Source organism: Coregonus clupeaformis, unplaced genomic scaffold (assembly GCF_020615455.1).
Source record: "Coregonus clupeaformis isolate EN_2021a unplaced genomic scaffold, ASM2061545v1 scaf0287, whole genome shotgun sequence".
Taxonomy (NCBI): Eukaryota; Metazoa; Chordata; class Actinopteri; order Salmoniformes; family Salmonidae; genus Coregonus; species Coregonus clupeaformis.
The window spans coordinates 120,939-142,667 of NW_025533742.1; the positions used below are offsets into that span (position 1 = coordinate 120,939).

The 21,729-nt window shown below is 40.2% G+C and overlaps 1 protein-coding gene across 4 annotated transcripts; it reads left to right on the plus strand.

The window, feature by feature from the left end:
* Positions 1-3,524: 3,524 nt before the first annotated feature.
* Positions 3,525-21,527, plus strand: myoz2b (myozenin 2b). 4 transcript variants are annotated; one of them, XM_045214621.1, is made up of 6 exons: positions 3,526-3,708; positions 5,187-5,309; positions 6,597-6,763; positions 14,036-14,141; positions 20,142-20,325; positions 20,732-21,527. In XM_045214621.1, the coding sequence occupies exons 2-6, from the start codon at positions 5,228-5,230 to the stop codon at positions 20,961-20,963; spliced, it is 771 nt and encodes a 256-aa protein (XP_045070556.1). In that variant the 5' UTR covers positions 3,526-3,708; positions 5,187-5,227; the 3' UTR covers positions 20,964-21,527. The 4 variants fall into 4 exon arrangements, with proteins under 4 accessions (XP_045070557.1, XP_045070556.1, XP_045070555.1 ...); XM_045214620.1 differs by having other exon boundaries at positions 3,526-3,666; XM_045214622.1 differs by lacking the exon at positions 5,187-5,309 and having other exon boundaries at positions 3,525-3,708.
* Positions 21,528-21,729: the final 202 nt, after the last annotated feature.

The following is a 21,729-nucleotide window of genomic DNA, read 5'->3' on the forward strand; positions in this document are numbered from 1 at the left end:
AGTAAAATAAAAGTGGCGCAGTGGTCTAAGGCACTGCATCGCAGTGCTAACTGTGCCACTAGAGATCCTGGTTCGAATCCAGGCTCTGTCGCGACCGGGAGACTCATGGGCGGCGCACAATTCGTCCAGGGTAGGGGAGGGAATGGCCGGCAGGGATGTAGCTCAGTTGATAGAGCATGGCGTTTGCAACGCCAGGGTTGTGGGTTCGATTCCCACGGGGGGCAAGTATAATAATATATATAAAATATGTATTCACTAACTGTAAGTCGCTCTGGATAAGAGCGTCTGCTAAATGACTAAAATGTAAATGTAAATAAACCCTTGAATGAGTAGGTGTGTCCAAACTTTTGACTGGTACTCTATATAAATGGAGTGGAATGTGGAGAGTTAGTAATGTACAGTGAGGGAAAAAAAGTTTTTGATCCCCTGCTGATTTTGTACGTTTGCCCACTGACAAAGACATGATCAGTCTATAATTATAATGGTCGTTTTATTTGAACAGTGAGAGACAGAATAACAACAAAAAAATCCAGAAAAACGCATGTCAAAAATGTTATAAATTGATTTGCATTTTAATGTGGTAAATAAGTATTTGACCCCTCTGCAAAACATGACTTAGTACTTGGTGGCAAAAGCCTTGTTGGCAATCACAGAGGTCAGACGTTTCTTGTAGTTGGCCACCAGGTTTGCACACATCTCAGGAGGGATTTTGTCCCACTCCTCTTTGCAGATCTTCTTCATCTGGGAGCCAGAAATCTTTCTGATTGAGAGGGGGTCAAATGCTTATTTCCCTCATTAAAATGCAAATCAATTTATAACATTTTTGACATGCGTTTTTCTGGATTTTTTTGTTGTTATTCTGTCTCTCACTGTTCAAATAAACCTACCATTACAATTTTCCCTCACTGTAGAGAGAGTACTTTTCTAAAGTTACACTCCACTGCAGCCAAAGTGTTTTATTTTTTTTACATGTCAGGTTATTGCTCCGACATCCGTCACAAAGCATCTCCACAGGTCCATCCAGGGACTAGTAACCAAAGAGATGGTTACATAATCACAGCGGAGACTGTGCTATTGGGAGACGACTGGTGGTAGATTAATATATACGGTGGTATATGGTGGTAGATGATACATACCAAAATAAAATAATATGTGAAAAGGACTTTACACAGTGTAAATGAAGTCGAAACGAAAAGAGAATGTTAACATTTTAAAAATGAGAAACATTTTAAAAAACTGAGTCTGGTGAAGTTAAATTGGAGTTGGCTCATTTTCTCACTATACTTAAGACTTGTCTCATTGCCATACATTTTTTAGGTATGAAGAGAGCCACATGACACCCCAACCATTTAAATCTATACTGAACAAAAATATAAACGTAAAATACATCAATTTCAAAGATTTTGCTGAGTCACAGTTCATATAAGGACATTTGTCAATTTAAATTAATTAATTAGGCCCTAATCTATGGATTTCACATGACTGGGCAGGGGCGCAGCCATGGGTGGGCATGGGAGGTCATAGGCCCACCCACTTGGGAGCCAGGCTGACCCACTTGGGAGCCAGGCCCAGCCAATCAGAATGAGTTTTTCCCCACAAAGGGGCTTTATTACACACAGAAAATCACTATCTTGAACTCATTGAAGTCTGAGATTTCCCAGTTCCGAGTTTCCAGTTGTTTTGAATGCGGCAAATGTCATGCTGGATTGACAGCATAGCCAATGTATTCAACCTTTTCTGGCCCATGGTGTTGATTGTTTATCCTTTTAAGCTTGGAAAAGAGACCCTTAACCCCTGTAGATTTTGCGGTGATGTAGTGTCCCCATGAGTGAAAAAACACTGAGTCAATCACGGCGTAACTAGAGAACATTACCAATCCCTACGCTCCATATTTTCCGCTGGCTGCCCCTCCACCACTGAGCTAGGCTGAAACACCTGCATTTTCGAGCTGCCTTACTCAACAAGCAAAAAATAGACCATGTTTGTATACAGCTTTATTAACTCAATGATACATTTTTTTACATTGTTTGTAAACTGATATGTTACACAGGAAAAAATAAGTACAGTTTTTTATCAATTCTTTTTTTGGGCTAAACAGGCTCTGCCCCACCTGCCCTGAATGACCGGTCACCACAGTATCGATGTGATATATTGTGAAAAGACATTGGGGATATGCCAATTAAAAGACAACTTGAAGAAAAATATTATTTAGTTGTTCTTGATTGTATTATAAATGATATACATATTGTCATGTTATACCTATCCAGAAATGTTTTTATTAACTTTTAAAAAGACAAGTTGCTAATGGTTTTCGACAACTGTCACCTTAAAGCTGGATGTGTTACGCAATAAGAGAGAAAGTTGGTTTGGGCTGCCGGGTGGGTGACCTTGATATTCTATTAGACACAGTAAAAAGAGTGTAAGCCCCTCACCAGCTTAGATCCCCTTTGAACTGTCCACCAGCCTCACTGTACGAGCTGCCCCCACTGAGTTATCCTAAAATGTACTCTACACACTGTAAATACAGGGATTTACAGCATTACCCACTGCCAGTAATGACGGATAACATAACATAACATTGATAAAGGGGAGGATGTTCCCATGCTGCCCATGCTCCCAAACTTCCTCCTTAAAAGGATGGGCTGTGTTTATATCAACATGGCTGGGTGGGTATATCCTAGTCTTTATTACATTTAATTTAACCCTTATTTTACCAGGTAAGTTGACTAAGAACATATTCTCATTTACACCAATGACCTGGGGAATAATTACAGGGGAGAGGGGGGATAAATGAGCCAGTTGGAAGCTGGGGATGATGAGGTGGCCATGATGGTATGAGGGCCAGATTGGGAATTTAGCCAGGACACCAGGGTTAACACCTCTACTCTTACGATAAGTGCCATGGGATCTTTAGTGACCACAGAGAGTCAGGGCCCCCGTTTAACGTCCCAACCTGAAAGACGGCACCCTATGTCCCCAATCACTGCCCTAGGGCATTGGGATATATATATATATATACAGTGAGGGAAAAAGGTATTTGATCCCCTGCTGATTTTGTACGTTTGCCCACTGACAAAGAAATGATCAGTCTATCATTTTTATGGTAGGTTTATTTGAACAGTGAGAGACAGAATAACAACAAAAATGTTATAAATTGATTTGCATTTTAATGAGGGAAATAAGTATTTGACCCCTCTGCAAAACATGCCTTAGTACTTGGTGGCAAAACCCTTGTTGTTGTTTTGGCCAGAGGAAAGAGTGCCTCCTACTGGCCCTCCAACACCACTTCCAGAGTCATGTCTTCCCTAGACATTCCTAGGCTCCAGGAAACACAAGTGCCCATGAGGGGAGTGCCCTCCCTCAGTGTGGGCCCGGTGGCACAGGTCGGGTGCCCCATCCTCTCCCTCTCTCTGATAGCCTCCCCACGTCCCCATTGCGTTTGTGAGTGGTTTTGAGTGTTTGGCCTGCTAAATTTAGCCCATTGATGTAAGCCACATTCCATTGACAACAGACACAGAGACCCCCCCCCAACAGTTTGGCTTCAGTGACCGGGAGTGTGAAGATCAGGGTGGATCGAAACTACCTAGTTCGACCCCTGAGCCTCCTTTCCTCCCAGTCAAGGATACAGGTTGTTTAAAAGACAAGACAGACAGGACACACACACAGGTATGGACTAGTCCCATCAAGGTGTGCAGTTGTGATTCCGAGGTATGGCAAAATATTAGTGTCAATGTCTTGTGCTTTGACCATTCACAACGACTAACTCTGATTATGCTACTTTCTGACATATTCAGTCATATAACCTTTGTATTAATCAATATCTCACATCCCTTACTAACAAACTTCTTTATTATTTTGTGAAAACAAAACAAGAAGCTACAAAACGAAATACAAGTGATAGGTTCTACCATAATCACTCTGAAATAATAATTATATTTTTTATGTTTTAATAAGAGCTGATTATGAACATTGTGTTCAATAACATCTCTCATGTTCTCATTATATTTCTCATGTTCGATACGTTACTTTTAATTGTAAACAATGAAAGTACTATATAATTATGTACATTTTAGTCATAACATTGAGAGTGAACATTTTGTACAACATGTCTGAAACATGGATAATGCACATAGGAGAGGACATGAACATGTTGGGGTAACACTGAGAGCTGTAGTGAAACTTGTGACGTGAATACAAAAGGGCATTGTTGTTTTGTTTCATTTGGTTGAGAAGAAAAAAATCAAAATTTTAGCACAGTAACTTCAAATTCAATAAAACTTCCAAAAATTACTTACAGTTAAAAGTGGATTTTATGTTAGCACTGCAGCAATTAGATTTAGGGTAACTTATATTTCTCACAGAAATAGTTTTTTTCTCCAAATGCCATTGTGCCGAAGAAAAAATATTTATTTTGTAAAGATCACGTTAAGGGTTTCCAGTGTCACATACTACCCTGGAACACAATGTTCACCCCCTGACCCCAACACTGATGATTCACAACGCTGAATGCCATGTGACACCTTAATGCGCATCAAGGTTATTTTAAAGTAAGTGTTGACTTTGCTCTTCAAGCGCAAACAATAAATGACACCTGCTAATCTGAGTTATACATTTACATTTACGTCATTTAGCAGACGCTCTTATCCAGAGCGACTTACAGGAGCAATTAGGGTTAAGTGCCTTGCTCAAGGGCACATCGACAGATTTTTCACCTAGTCGGCTCGGGGATTAGAACCAGCGACCTTTCGGTTACTGGCACAACGCTCTTAACCACTAAGCTACCTGCCGCCCAATAGTTATATGAGTTAGATGTAATGTTTTGGTTTGGGGTTGACAGAAACCCTGTCCTTGAATTAAATGTCGTAATTCTTACCTAATGCTATCATTAACCTGACATAAAGGCCATCATAATATTTGATGACCGTTTTCTCACAGGACATTAATGCCATATCATAATGCGGTCTAAACAACATGCAGTAGTTATCCGATAGGTCAACCAGTATTGCATGTGCCATGTGAGCATTAAACCTTTACTACAAACCCTCACTAACAGTAATCTTATAGTATTTATAGCAGTATAGTATGTTGGCTCTCTAATGTTCAGTTCATATCAACACCACAATTTGAAAACATTTTCCGCTGGGGTAGAACAGAGAGTACATCCTGTGTCCTTTATGTGTTTCCAGTACCCAGGGGCAAATTGTGTGCCACCCTTCCCAAAGCCACAATGTCGCAATTCTGTACAATGCCAGCTGGAGAGAGGAAGATGCATGCAGCGGCTATTTCTCGAGAGGTCCACGGTGCCAATGGTATGATCTGGGACCAGGCTCAACGACAGCCTCGACAGCAAAGAGAATCAAACTTCTTCTGCTGGAGGGCAGCCATTTTGATCCGAGTTGGACATGTCAGGGCCATTTCTCTAGCGCTTGCCATAAATAAGCTAATGGGGATGTTTTACTACCTATGGCGAGAAATCCTTCCGTCGTTGTCCTTTTGAGACTGCTATTTCGGGGCTGGTGAGGTGGGGAGTTATGGAGGGCAGGGTTGGACAACTGTGTGTAGCGATTTAGGGGACTGTGAGGGTTTTCGACAGCTGAGGTACATTCTGTCTGGGTATAGCTCATTGAAGCAGCATCATGTTCAGCCTTCAATAAGTAAAAAGAACAATAACATAATAAAAATTGAATTCAATAAGAAAAAAATACATATACAATTGTAAGACTGTATTTGTCTCAATCGGCGTTGAAGAGTACAATCAAAATTCACCTAGACTTTCTAGAACTCGCAAATAGCAAGTAGCATTAGCACTGTTGAGTGCAAATCAATGGAAATTCACTAGGCTGTGGTTGCATTGTCCAAAGAGCATGCCTAAATCAACTCAACGCGCAATTTTGTTTAATAACCATACAATGTAGAATTATTGAGAAACCAAATGATTACTAAACTATTGCAGCCTTTTATCATATTGTGATGTTTACTATACAGCTTAGTTTGAAGCAACATTCATTTGATTTAGGCATGCTAATTGGTCAGCAGAAAAGCATTTTGAAGTAACAATATGTCATTGATATTATCCCTTCAGATGACATCAGAATAATAATGTTAATTACCTTCTCCTCTGATAAAGGTCTCACTGTAATCATAAATGGTTAAAAATATGTATGTCTTAGGGAGAGTGTCAGAAAAAATATGACAGTATATCTTTAGGGAGACGATATATTTTGTGCAACTAAGACATACTAATACAGTCTTGAGGGAATCTTGAAGGTTACATTTTTGTTACAGTTGCTTTACGTTTAGAGCAGTAGACTCACCATATTCATTCTACAGCTGGAAGACCTCCTGTTTACAATGCTCGATAACAAAATCCAATACTGCACTATTAGCTCATCCTAATATGGGCATATCTCAAAGGAGGGCACAAATTGCGAATACCCAATAGTGGCAGTTTTGGACAGATTTAAATTCTATTGTTATTTATGTCTGTAAACAGGAAGTTGCCCTACCGTGTTAGATGATGTCACATTGCTGAGTCTACCTTTAATGGAAAGTCAGTCATGGGCATCTACTGAAACTTGTTTTGGTTATTTTTCCAGGGGACACCATGGACCTGGGGATAAAGGTTAGCACTCCCAAAGACATCATGCTGGAGGAGCTGTCACTGCAATCCAACAGAGGCTCTCGTCTTTTCAAAATGCGCCAGCGAAGATCGGAGAAATACACGTTTGAAAGTATCCAAAATGAGGCAAACGTGCAGCTGAGTGTAAGGACTTTTACATTTACATTTGTGTAATTTAGTAATCTAGACGCTCTTATCACGAAGACCAACAATATGTGGATACATATTGCAGCCATCTTTGATTGACGGGTCGCAGGACGCTTGTCCACCGCTGTTAGGCTGGGGCAGAAAAGAGCTGTGACAGGCAGGGTCATGTTTGTAGAGTTTCAGAAGACCGCTTGATTTTGGACTTAACACTCAACTCCAGGACCTGCACTAGGACGAAATCCATCACAACTCATATTGCTTTATAGCCCTTATTACACAAGGTAGATATTGGTCCCACTACGACATACAAGTGTATCCGAAATGCAGCCATAGGCTACACCTAAACCATAGCATATCAAAACTAATTTCACATATAAAGTAGTAGATGTAAAGACAAGATGAAATTGAGAATAGTCTGATGGGTGAGAATTGTATAATTTGTCAAATCGTGAATGAAGACTAAGAAACAGTGTGCAGCCTAATTTACCATGAGGCACGGAATGGAGTGCAATGGCACGTTTTTTTTATAACAAAAAGGCAACTTTTTCAAATCCTCACATACAGTCACACACAGCCCATGATTTTTTTTATGTCTATATAGAATCGAAAAGAAGACATCTTAATAAAGGGCGACTGCACCTCCTGATTTTGCCTCGTTTTAGATTTGGTTCAGTAAGAAATGTTAATAGCCATGACAGAATTAAAATGTGAGTTGGTTTCGGGGTGTGGTTTGATGTTGGTGTCTCGTGTGTGTGTTTGTAGGTGGGAAGAGTAAGCCAAATTATTTAGCCAATTAGCTTCAGCTGGCTGGTGTGCAACCGTGGAAAAATTAGTTTGTCTTTGGATAGCCTATTTAGGGGGGTAGTTAGGGAGTGCCAATAAATGTAAATTAGAAAATATTTTCATGTTTCACACCTTTTAGTTTTCTCATTAAATGATTTAAATATTTGTATATGAATTTCTACAATTATTATTGGTCTGAGGTTTTTAAGTCATTTAAATTTGGAGCTATTTTAACATATTGTCCCATGTAAATTGTGTAATGTACCGATAGTCCCTAATATCCATAGGGATATCCAAAGTCAACCCATATTTACCACAGGCATCACGATCGGGTCACGTGCAGCTGCACTCCGACTTGATGATTCATTGTGCTGCCAGCTGTGGGCATGTGGGCAGGATTGAAACAAACCCAACGTTGTAATGCAGTCACGACCAGTCTCACAAAACTCAGTTTTGGACGAGACTGACTTTATGACCAAAATCCTATTTACACATGCCCGGTTTTGCTACCCCGTAATGCCGGGCCTGATTATATCAGACACAGTTATTATTATATCTTGGACATTATGGGATGAGGGTCCAATGGATCACATTATTGAGAATCCTGGGATCACATTATTGGATCTCTGAACTTTGGGAATCCTTTCGTTTATGGTACAGTAACATTGTTTCATTGTTTACTTGGATCCAAAAGTGCTTTCTTGCAATCAGATTACCGGAATTTGAATACGTTTTTGTGTGTCTAATGGTTGCATTGTTGATGTGTGCACCTCGACAAAAGTGTTAGAACACACGGGAGATATGGAGAGACATGTGCCTGGTGCCCTTTCCCTGCACCTACTCTGGCCAGAGGCCCCTGGAGCACTTTGCTCAAGAGTTTCTATGTCGCTTATCAGTGCTTGCAGTTAGTGTGTGTGTGTGTGTGTGTGTGTGTGTGTGTGTGTGTGTGTGTGTTACTTCAGAAAGTATTCACACAGCATTAATTTTAAATTGATTAAATTTAGATTTTTTTGTCATTGGCCTACACACAATATTCCAGAATGTCAAAGTGGAATTATGTTTTTCGAAATGTTTACAAATTAATAAAAAATGAAAAGCTGAATAGTCTTGAGTCAATAAGTATTCAACCCCTTCATTATGGCAAGCCTAAATAAGTTCAGGAGGAACATGTTGCTTAACAAGTCACATAATAAGTTGCATGGACTCACTCTGTGTGCAATAATAGTGTTTAACATGACTTTTGAATGACTACCTCATCTCTGTACCCCACACATACAATTATCTGTAAGGTCCCTCAGTCGAGCAGTGAATTTCAATCACAGATTCAACCACAAAGACCAGGGAAGTTTTCCAATGTCTCGCACCATTGGTAGATGGGTAAAAATTAAAAAAAGCAGAAAATGAATCCCTTTGAGCATGGTGAAGTTATTAATTACACTTTGGATGGTGTATCAACACACCCAGTCACTACAAAGATACAGGTGTCCTTCCTAACTCAGTTGCCGGAGAGGAAGGAAACTGCTCAGGGATTTCACCATGAGCCAGTGGTGACTATAAAACAGTTACAGAGTGTAAAGGCTGTGATAGGAGAATGGATGGATAAACAACATTGTAGTTACTCCACAATACTAGCCTAAATGACAGAATGAAAAGAAGGAGGCCTATACAGAATACAAACCATACATTCTGTTTGCAATAAGGCACTTAAAGTTAATTTCGTAGCCAATTTTCTTGGAGTTTTACTTATGTACAAAACATTATGTTTGGGGCAAATCTAACACAACACATCATAAGGAGTACCACTCTTTATATTTTCAAACATGGTGGTGGCTGCATCATGTTATGTGTATTCTTGTCATCGGCAATGACTAGGGAGTTTTTTTAGGAGAAAAATAAACGGAATAGAGCTAAGCACAGGAAAAATCCTTGAGGAAAACCTGCTTCCTTTTGCTTTCCAACAGACACTGGGAGACAAATTCACATTTCAGCAGGACAATAACCTAAAAAATAAGACCAAATATACACTGGAGTTGCTTACCAAGACGACATTGAATATTCCTGAGTGGCCTAGTTACAGTTTTGACATAAATTAGCTTGAAAATCTATGACAAGACTTGAAAATGGCTGTCTAGCAAAGATCAACAACCAACTTGACAGAGCTTGAAGACTTTTTTAAAGAATAATGTGCAAATATTGTACAATCCAGGTGTGCAAAGCTCTTAGAGACTTACCAAGAAAGACTCACAGCTGTAATCACTGCCAAAGGTGATTCTGTCATGTATTGACTCAGTGTGTGAATACTTATGTAAATGAGATATTTCTATATTTCGTTTTCAATAAATGTGCAAAAACTTCAACAAACATATTTTCACTTTGTCATTATAGGGTATTGTGTGTAAATGGGTGAGAAAAAAAACTATGTAATCAATGTTGGAGTCAGGCTGTAACACAACAAAATGTGGAATAAGTCTAGGGACATGAAAACTTTCTTAAGGCACTTCCTATTTTGTTGCCTTACAACCTGTAATTAAAATGTTGTATCATTTCATTTACACAACATGCCTACCACTTTGAAGATGTAAAATATTTTTTATTGGAAACAAACAAGAAATAAGACAAAAAAACTGAAAAATTGAGCAAGCATAACTATTCCCCCTCCCCCAAAGTCAATACTTTGTAGAGCCACCTTTTGCAGCGATTACAGCTGCAAGTCTCTTGGGGTATGTCTCTATAAGCTTGGCACATCTAGCCACTGGGATTTTTGCCCATTCTTCAAGGCAAAACTGCTCCAGCTCCTTCAAGTTGGATGGGTTCCGCTGGTATACAGCAATCTTTAAGTCATACCACAGATTCTCAATTGGATTGAGGTCTGGGCTTTGACTAGGCCATTCCAAGACATTTAAATGTTTCCCCTTAAACCACTCGAGCGTTGCTTTAGCAGTATGCTTAGGGTCATTGTCCTGCTGGAAGGTGAACCTCCGTCCCAGTCTCAAATCCCTGGAGACTGAAACAGGTTTCCCTCAAGAATTTCCCTGTATTTAGCGCCATCCATCATTCCTTCAATTCTGACCAGTTTCCCAGTCCCTGATGATGAAAAACATCCCGGGGTGATGAGAGGTGTTGGGCTTGCGCCAGACATAACTTTTTCCTTGATGGCCAAAAATCTCAATTTTAGTCTCATCTGACCAGAGTACCTTCTTCCATATGTTTGCATTTACATTTACATTTACGTCATTTAGCAGACGCTCTTATCCAGAGCGACTTACAGTTAGTGAATACATATCTTTTTATACTGGCCCCCCGTGGGAATCGAACCCACAACCCTGGCGTTGCAAACGCCATGCTCTATCAACTGAGCTACATCCCTGCCGGCCATTCCCTCCCCTACCCTGGCCGACGCTGGGCCAATTGTGCGCCGCCCATGAGTCTCCCGGTCGCGGCCGGCTGCGACAGAGCCTGGATTCTAACCAGGATCTCTAGTGGCACAGTTAGCACTGCGATGCAGTGCCTTAGACCACTGCGCCACTTTGGGGAGTCTCCCACATGCCTATTGGTGAAAACCAAATGTGTTTGCTTATTTTTTTCTTTAAGCAATGGCTTTTTTCTGCCCACTCTTCCGTAAAGCCCAGCTCTGTGGAGTGTACGGCTTAAAGTGGTCCTATGGACAGATACTCCAATATCCGCTGTGGAGCTTTTCAGCTCCTTCAGGGTTATCTTTGGTCTCTTTGTTGCCTCTCTGATGAATGCCCTCCTTGCCTGGTCCGTGAGTTTTGGTGGGCGGCCCTCTCTTGGCAGGTTTGTTGTGGTGCCATATTCTTTCAATTTTTTAATAATGGATTTAATGGTGCTCCGTGGGATGTTCAAAGTTTAGGATTTATTTTAATAACCCATCCCTGATCTGTACTTCTCCACAACTTTGTCCCTGACCTGTTTGGAGTGCTCCTTGGTCTTCATGGTGCCGCTTGCTTGGTGGTGCCCCTTGTTTGGTGGTGTTGCAGACTCTGGGGCCTTTCAGAACAGGTGTATACATACTGAGATAATGTGACAGATCATGTGACACTTAGATTGCACACAGGTGGACTTTATTTAGCTATTTATGTGACTTCTGAAGGTAATTGGTTGCACCATATCTTATTTAGGGACATCATAGCAAAGGGGGTGAATACATACAGTGGGGAGAACAAGTATTTGATACACTGCCGATTTTGCAGGTTTTCCTACTTACAAAGCATGTAGAGGTCTGTAATTTTTATCATAGGTACACTTCAACTGTGAGAGACATAATCTAAAACAAAAATCCAGAAAATCACATTGTATGATTTTTAAGTAATTAATTTGCATTTTAATGCATGACATAAGTATTTGATACATCAGAAAAGCATAACTTCATATTTGGTACAGAAACCTTTGTTTGCAATTACAGAGATCATACGTTTCCTGTAGGTCTTGACCAGGTTTGCACACACTGCAGCAGGGATTTTGGCCCACTCCTCCATACAGACCTTCTCCAGATCCTTCAGGTTTCGGGGCTGTCGCTGGGCAATACAGACTTTCAGCTCCCTCCAAAGATTTTCTTTTGGGTTCAGGTCTGGAGACTGGCTAGGCCACTCCAGGACCTTGAGATGCTTCTTACGGAGCCACTGCTTAGTTGCCCTGGCTGTGTGTTTCGGGTCATTGTCATGCTGGAAGACCCAGCCACGACCCATCTTCAATGCTCTTACTGAGGGAAGGAGGTTGTTGGCCAAGATCTCGCGATACATGGCCCCATCCATCCTCCCCTCAATACGGTACAGTCGTCCTGTCCCCTTTGCAGAAAAGCATCCCAAAATAATGATGTTTCCACCTCCATGCTTCACGGTTGGGATGGTGTTCTTGGGGTTGTGCTCATCCTTCTTCTTCCTCCAAACACGGCGAGTGGAGTTTAGACCAAAAAGCTATATTTTTGTCTCATCAGACCACATGACCTTCTCCCATTCCTCCTCTGGATCATCCAGATGGTCATTGGCAAACTTCAGACGGGCCTGGACATGCGCTGGCTTGAGCAGGGGGACCTTGCGTGCGCTGCAGGATTTTAATCCATGACGGCGTAGTGTGTTACTAATGGTTTTCTTTGAGACTGTGGTCCCAGCTCTCTTCAGGTCATTGACCAGGTCCTGCCGTGTAGTTCTGGGCTGATCCCTCACCTTCCTCATGATCATTGATGCCCCACGAGGTGAGATCTTGCATGGAGCCCCAGACCGAGGGTGATTGACCGTCATCTTGAACTTCTTCCATTTTCTAATAATTGCGCCAACAGTTGTTGCCTTCTCACCAAGCTGCTTGCCTATTGTCCTGTAGCCCATCCCAGCCTTGTGCAGGTCTACAATTTTACCTGATGTCCTTACACAGCTCTCTGGTCTTGGCCATTGTGGAGAGGTTGGAGTCTGTTTGATTGAGTGTGTGGACAGGTGTCTTTTATACAGGTAACGAGTTCAAACAGGTGCAGTTAATACAGGTAATGAGTGGAGAACAGGAGGGCTTCTTAAAGAAAAACTAACAGGTCTGAGAGAGCCGGAATTCTTACTGGTTGGTAGGTGATCAAATGCTTATGTCATGTAATAAAATGCAAATGAATTACTTAAAAATCATACAATGTGATTTTCTGGATATTTGTTTTAGATTCCGTCTCTCACAGTTGAAGTGTACCTATGATAAAAATTACAGACCTCTACATGCTTTGTAAGTAGGAAAACCTGCAAAATCGGCAGTGTATCAAATATTTGTTCCCCCCACTGTATGCACGCACCACTTTTCCGTTATTTATTTTTTAGACGTTTTTGAAAACATAATTTTTTTTTCAGTCCACTTCACCAATTTGGTTTATTTTGTGTATGTCCATTACATGAAATCCAAATAAAAATCAATTTAAATTACAGGTTGCAATGCAACTAAATAGGAAAAACGCCAAGGGGGATGAATACTTTTGCAAGGCACTGTATGTTCAGGATTGGTTAGATGCCAGTATGCAGGGGGTATACTGTAGCACTGCTAAATGACAAAAATTATTTGTTACATGTAAATATTTAGTAACTGCTATGGTGATTGCTATGGTGATCAACTATGGGGGGGGGGATCTGGTTGCAAATTGTTGTTTTTACTTTTGGAAACTGAGCATCAAATTGAGCAACATTGCACATAAAGAGCTATGTTCTCAACATTGCACAAACATTCTTAACATTGCAAACAAACATTAATTAGTTGCTATTTCAAGTCTTTTGATGGGCATTTTGGCGGTAGCTGATCCTGCTTTGACGTTATGCCCAAGTGTACTAAGCTAACATGCTCGTAAAACCTGTGAACGAGCTACCCATTTACCCAGTGGGGCTCATTTACGGAAAGTGAACAATTTGTTGCAGCTAATCCCCAAATAAATAAATTAGATGGGTTCAGAACTGCGCAAAAGGGTAAAGCTTAGCTAATAACAAAATACTTTCTATTTTTTTCCAGAGGGATCTTCTAGCTGATTATGCAGACAGTGCCGAAAACAAAGAGGGATCACTTTCTAACACACCCGCCATAGGAAACCCTTCAAATCCAGAATGCATTGCACCAGGTATGTAGCTACCACATCAATACATACATTCTGTTATCTTCAAAACATATGAATGCTTATAAGGCGGAATAATATGGTTTAAGGGGATAACAAGGCCTTATTGAAATATCTTTATGTCATTATTACGGAGTGTTATGCATGAGTAACGCTTCACTTGAAGGGAACCTACTTAAGGACTTCATAACACAGTCATACATACCGTTTGTCAACAACTACAAATTGATATGTACGCTATGACTTGTGGTTGTTGACATTAGCATTTAAGAACTTATACTGCTTATGAATGGGTTGTGAATGCATTTTTAAGGCCCTATGTAGATGCTCATGTTACCTCTAAGGACCAGTCTAATTCCCCATAGCGACTCAGCAGACCTCTGGCCTTTAAGCAGGATACATGAGAAGCATTTCCTTTCCCTGCGGTGCCTTGCTATCCGTTAAATTGTCAGCAGGGGATCCCAACAGAACACTCTTGTAGAATCTGATATGACCAAGCATGGTATCAACCCATGTCAACTGGACCAACCTGCTTTTCACACCAAGGATGAACACACACTTACGGTGTGCACTATTTTAAGACTTGAGATTATAATGATGGACAAAATTGTCTCAGTCTGCCAGTGTTGAGTCTACATCACTTATTTTCACTGCTCTAGTTCATACTGTTATTTAGTTATGGTGGCTATTGATAAAACAACACCGCCACAGTCATTTTGACACCTATTTTGCTATCTAGTCAATAAAAACAAAAATGTAAAAAAAATGTTTGTTATGTCTTGATGAAATTAGCATGGAAGAACAGGTGCTAACAACTGAGTGACTAAAGTGTTGTCTTTTTTTTTTTTTTTTTAGGGGGTAGATCAACATAATATTGTAAATAGATTGTAACTTCCATCAATGTAATTGTCTGCATCACTTCCAATCCCCCATGTTTATTTAATATATATATATATATATATATATATATATATATATATATATATATATATATACATATATTCATACATACATACATACACATACATATACATACATACATACATACACATACATATCCTTTAAAAATATATATATATTCCCCTTTATTACTTTCCAACCCCACCACCCTTTCCCTAATTGGAGTAAACTAGTGAACAACAATGCTTAGGCCTCTACTTCCAGCTTATACTTACTATATACATTTTATGGACACAGTAGATTTTACAATAATTCTATTTTGTTTGTTTTTTCTCCTGAACTTCTTCTACTCTCAACCTCTCCAATCATTTTCATGATGTCCATCCGGCTCTTTCACAAAAGCTCCCAACCTACAACCTCATTATGGACACAGTATGCTTATATTATTAGTTATCTTGTTGTTAGTCCCATCCTTCAACATCACCCATTTATCTCTTAACACATTTACGTCATTTAGCAGACGCTCTTATCCAGAGCGCCTTACAGTTAGTGAGTGCATACATTATTTTTCATTTTCCATGGGTCTCCCGGGCGCTGCCAGCTACGACAGAGCCTGGATTTGAACCAGGCTCTCTAGTGGCACAGATAACACTGCGATGCAGTGCCTTAGACCACTGCGCCACTCGGGAGAACACCGTCCATATAGGATTTCTATTTGCCATATATTTTTCAACTGTACTGTGATGTTTTACAAAAGTTCTGAACCTTTCTATTCTCATTGTTTCTACAGATTGTAAATTGAAAATAAACATTTTTGCTAAAAGTATTATTATGTTATTGATCGATTGACTATGACTTTTCAGATCACCCAGTAATGCTATCTGCAAGGTTAGCTCCAAGTAAATATTGCAATCCTTTAGCCATTCCTGGATCTGTGTCCAAAAACAAGCTACAAATGGACAGTACCAAAACAAATGATCTAATAATAAAATATAATAATATGCCATTTAGCAGACGCTTTTATCCAAAGCGACTTACAGTCATGCGTGCATACATTTTTGTGTATGGGTGGTCCCGGGGATCGAACCCACTACCTTGGCGTTACAAGCGCCGTGCTCTACCAGCTGAGCTACAGAGGACCACATGATTATGATTATGTCTCTTCGCAGCAAAATCTGCAGAGCTGGGAAGAATGTATCCCCCATATAAATAACATTCTATTGGTAGCAAGAATTTTATATAATAATTTAAATTGAAAGATTCTAAGTTTTGAATCCGGTGTCGTTATGCGTATCAGTTCATAAGCACTATGCCATGGGATCGGTACGTTAAAAATCTCTTCCCAGCTATTTTGCAATCTATATTGGATGGCTGTCAATCCTTTGGTCCTTAAATGAAACTGGTATACTTTTTTATTTATCACAGTTTTCTTTAACCAATTATGTTCTTTAATGCAAGGCCGACAGACAAGTTCCTTACTTTCTCCCCCTTCCAGTTTCCTCTTCCATTTTTGCGGTAAGGCTGTAATTATTTGGTTGTAATTTTGGGTCGACAGACATCTCCATATGATTTTGTTAGCTGCATGTGCGACATAACTCCACCAGTCCTACCGATGATATAATTTACGAAGATTATACCTTTTTTAAACATGTTGTCAAAAAAAATGTAGTTAGTATATTTGAGTTTAACCACAATATTTGTTGCATTATTTGTTCTGTTGTTTCTGGAGGATGAAATTGAAATTGCAACCAACTTTCTATGGCTTGTTTTAGAAATAGTGATATTTGGGAGATAATTTCCTTTTCAAATAACTGAAAGTGAGAGGTTGTAATCTGAATAAAGGGAAAAAGGCCATTCTTGAACATTGGGTGAGACAATCTTACTAATTTGCTAGAGAACCAGTTCGGATTTAAGTATAACTTTTGTATGACTGAAGCTTTTAGTGATAGGTCTAATGCTTTAATATTTAATAATTTCTGTCCTCCGAATTCATATTCATTATATAAATAGGCCCGTTTAAATGTGTCTGGCTTGCCGTTCCAAATAAAATGCAATATTTTTTTCTCATATCATTTAAAAAACTGTTCACTAGGCGTAGGCAAGACCATAAGCAAATAGGTAAAATGGGATAATACTAAAGAGTTAATCAGGGTGATTTTTCCACAAATTGACAGGTGGTAGCAAGATCTTATCTATTTTTGCTAAATTTCTATTAAAATGTATTGGAGTGAGATCATTTATTTCCTTTGGGATATGTATTCCGAGTATATCCACATCACCATCAGACCATTTTATTGGTAAACTACATGGTAATGTAAAAATTGTATTTTTTTGTGATCCAATACAGTGGGGAAAAAAAGTATTTAGTCAGCCACCAATTGTGCAAGTTCTCCCACTTAAAAAGATGAGAGAGGCCTGTAATTTTCATCATAGGTACACGACAACTATGACAGACGAAATGAGATTTTTTTTCTCCAGAAAATCACATTGTAGGATTTTTAATGAATTTATTTGCAAATTATGGTGGAAAATAAGTATTTGGTCAATAACAAAAGTTTCTCAATAATTTGTTATATACCCTTTGTTGGCAATGACACAGGTCAAACGTTTTCTGTAAGTCTTCACAAGGTTTTCACACACTGTTGCTGGTATTTTGGCCCATTCCTCCATGCAGATCTCCTCTAGAGCAGTGATGTTTTGGGGCTGTCGCTGGGCAACACAGACTTTCAACTCCCTCCAAAGATTTTCTATGGGGTTGAGATCTGGAGACTGGCTAGGCCACTCCAGGACCTTGAAATGCTTCTTACGAAGCCACTCCTTCGTTGCCCGGGCGGTGTGTTTGGGATCATTGTCATGCTGAAAGACCCAGCCACGTTTCATCTTCAATGCCCTTGCTGATGGAAGGAGGTTTTCACTCAAAATCTCACGATACATGGCCCCATTCATTCTTTCCTTTACACGGATCAGTCGTCCTGGTCCCTTTGCAGAAAAACAGCCCCAAAGCATGATGTTTCCACCCCCATGCTTCACAGTAGGTATGGTGTTCTTTGGATGCAACTCAGCATTCTTTGTCCTCCAAACACGATGAGTTGAGTTTTTACCAAAGAGTTATATTTTGGTTTCATCTGACCATATGACATTCTCCCAATCCTCTTCTGGATCATCCAAATGCACTCTAGCAAACTTCAGACGGGCCTGGACATGTACTGGCTTAAGCAGGGGGACACATCTGGCACTGCAGGATTTGAGTCCCTGGCGGCGTAGTGTGTTACTGATGGTAGGCTTTGTTACATTGGTCCCAGCTCTCTGCAGGTCATTCACTAGGTCCCCCCATGTGGTTCTGGGATTTTTGCCAGAAATCCAGAAATCTTGCTTGTTTGTAGGTGACCAAATACTTATTTTCCACCATAATTTGTAAATAAATTCATTAAAAATCCTACAATGTGATTTTCTGGATTTTTTTTCCTCCATTTGTCTGTCATAGTTGACTATGATGAGAATTACAGGCCTCTCTCATCTATTTAAGTGGGAGAACTTGCACAATTGGTGGCTGACTAAATACTGTTTTTCCCCACTGTATGTCGGAAAAAATCTGTTATAAATTCCTCTGTCCTAGTTAAAAATAAATTATCATCCAATAGGCTTTGATTACATTTCCAATATCCTCGCCCACGTGGAAATTCAGTAAGAGTAATGTATATGCCAATTATATGATGGTTCTGCCCCCTATCAACACTTTTTAAACTTTTGGTGCCAACGAGAATGACATAAGAAAGAAGTCAAGACGACTAGCTTGATTGAGTCTAGATCAGGATATTTAAGCCTCCATATACAGTGAGGGAAAAAAGTATTTGATCCCATGCTGATTTTGTACGTTTGCCCACTGACAAAGAAATGATCAGTCTGTACTTTTAATGGTAGGTTTATTTGAACAATGAGAGACAGAATAACAACAACAAAATCCAGAAAAACGTAGGTAAAAAATGTTATAAATTAATTTGCATTTTAATGAGGGAAATAAGTATTTGACCCCCTCTCAATCAGAAAGATTTCTGGCTCCCAGGTGTCTTTTATAAAGGTAACGAGCTGAGATTAGGAGCACACTCTTAAAGGGAGTGCTCCTAATCTCAGTTTGTTACCTGTATAAAAGACACCTGTCCACAGAAGCAATCAATCAATCAGATTCCAAACTCTCCACCATGGCCAAGACCAAAGAGCTCTCCAAGGATGTCAGGGACAAGATTGTAGACCTACACAAGGCTGGAATGGGCTACAAGACCATCGCCAAGCAGCTTGGTGAGAAGGTGACAACAGTTGGTGCGATTATTCGCAAATGGAAGAAACACAAAATAACTGTCAATCTCCCTCGGCCTGGGGCTCCATGCAAGATCTCACCTCGTAGAGTTGCAATGATTATGAGAACAGTGAGGAATCAGCCCAGAACTACACGGGAGGATCTTGTCAATGATCTCAAGGCAGCTGGGACCATAGTCACCAAAAAAACAATTGGTAACACACTACGCCGTGAAGGACTGAAATCCTGCAGCGCCCGCAAGGTCCCCCTGCTCAAGAAAGCACATATACATGCCCGTCTGAAGTTTGCCAATGAACATCTGAATGATTCAGAGGAGAACTGGGTGAAAGTGTTGTGGTCAGATGAGACCAAAATCGAGCTCTTTGGCATCAACTCAACTCGCCGTGTTTGGAGGAGGAGGAATGCTGCCTATGACCCCAAGAACACCATGAGCTGATTTCCTGGTGTTTTTACAGCCTTTCATGTCCAAAAATGAAAATTGCACACAAAAAAGAATTGGGGGGCCAAATAAAACCACCCACCAAATTCGGCCCGTGGGCTGCCAGTTGGGGAACCCTGGTCTACGGGTTACACCATTATTTCAAATTCACCTCTCACAACAAAATACATTCTCAATGCCCTAGTACTTTTTCATATTTCTTATGCAAGGACGACAAGCAAGAAATTGACAGTAATCATTTATCCCACTTAAGTCCAACCCCACAGATCTGCTAATGTGTTAATAGGATAAGTGAGTGTCTATACTCTGCACTGTTGGTCTTATGATCCTATCTTCTTGGTATGGGTCTCAGGATATGGAGGCCCCTTGAAGGATGTCCCTGCAGAGACGTTCAACTCTACAGCTATACCCAAGTCCTACCACTCCCCTTGGGAGCAGGCTATCATCAACGACCCCAACCTGGCCGAGACCCTCAATATCAGGATGCCTGTCCCTGAGCCCAGACCAGAGGCTCCTGACTACAAGAGCTTTAACAGGTGAGGCTAATGTGACAACAGCTGTTCTGAGGAGAGTTTTCAGACAACTGCTATTCAACAACTCAAAGTTTAAGCCAAAGATTTGCGTGCTACTTGAACATACTGCAACAATCATGCACTTCTCTCAATGGCAGATTTTGAGTTAAGTATGCAAATCTCAAGTTCGGGATAGTACTCTCAGTAGACATAATCCTCAGTACATATCTTATAATGACATTGATATTGCAAACATTTCCAAGGAATTAAATGGTTTTCTTATAACACAGTTCAGATTCACTGATACATGGATGCACTACTATAACACTCCATAACAAGCCAGCTTTCTATTTTCTGCACAATCGTCACATCTTTAGAGATCTTCATTTTGATTTGCATTCACGCTTGTATCTCCACATCTGATTTCCAGGGTGGCCACACCGTTTGGTGGTTTCGACAAAGCCCCCCGGAGCAGTGGGATCACTTTCAAGCTCCCCGAGATCAACCTGAACCCCCCCAACTACTCTGAGCTCCAGGACCCAGGGGTGAAACGGCCCACCTTCAACAGGGTCGCCCAGGGATGGATATCCGACGGCATCCCACTGATCCTGCCCACCGTGCCTCTGGAACCTATGCCCATCCCTGAGTCTGATGACCTCTAGTGACCTTTAGATGACACATAATAACCTGGAAAGACAAGAGAGCACTGGCCCGACAAGATCCACTGCTGGCACCTCTAACCATACTGCCTGATCTGTGATATAGGGGTCGGAGCTGAAGCCTAAATCATGATTATTGATTATGTGCAACCGACAACGAACTGATGGTTTCAAATTGGGGTTCTGTGCTGCCCTGTATCAATTCTGTTCCATTTGCCTGAGTAATGATACTGATGGTTAGTTTAGCATTGTGTATTCAGAGAATAACATGTAAATAGATAGCACACATGGCTGACATTTTATTGAAATGTCTAAGAGAGAAAACATATGAGCAATACATTGAAACTTCAATGCATATTTTGGCTTATATTGGTCATCAGATCCAAAAGTATCTTTGTCTTTAATTATGTCGACATGTTGCCTATTAATCTTTTAGAATGGGCTTATCAATGTGCAAATAAAAATATACATCTCTTTGTCATGACATTGTATAATTAATTGGCTTATGTAAATCAATGTGTGGTTTGGATATGTGGAACAAAATAAAATTAAGTGGGCTACAGTGTACATGTTATTTGTTAATTAGTAACAAACAAATACATCATTCATTATGAAAGTAATGCTCAAGTAACATCATATATACTGTACTTGTCGGAAGAAAATAATATTACATTAAAGAACCAACACATTGTGACGAGGTGTGAAGGAAGGAGTCAGGCGCAGGAGGTAAAATACCGAAGTCCAGAGTTTATTCCGTTTACATAAATCA

Bases quoted from the DNA above. Each gene is read 5' to 3' on its own strand.
- myoz2b (XM_045214621.1), top strand. From the start codon at position 5,228: ATGTCGCAATTCTGTACAATGCCAGCTGGAGAGAGGAAGATGCATGCA. The intron at 5,310-6,596 runs GTATGATCTGGG...TTATTTTTCCAG, and splicing joins AGAGGTCCACGGTGCCAATG to GGGACACCATGGACCTGGGG. The intron at 14,142-20,141 runs GTATGTAGCTAC...TATGGGTCTCAG, and splicing joins TCCAGAATGCATTGCACCAG to GATATGGAGGCCCCTTGAAG.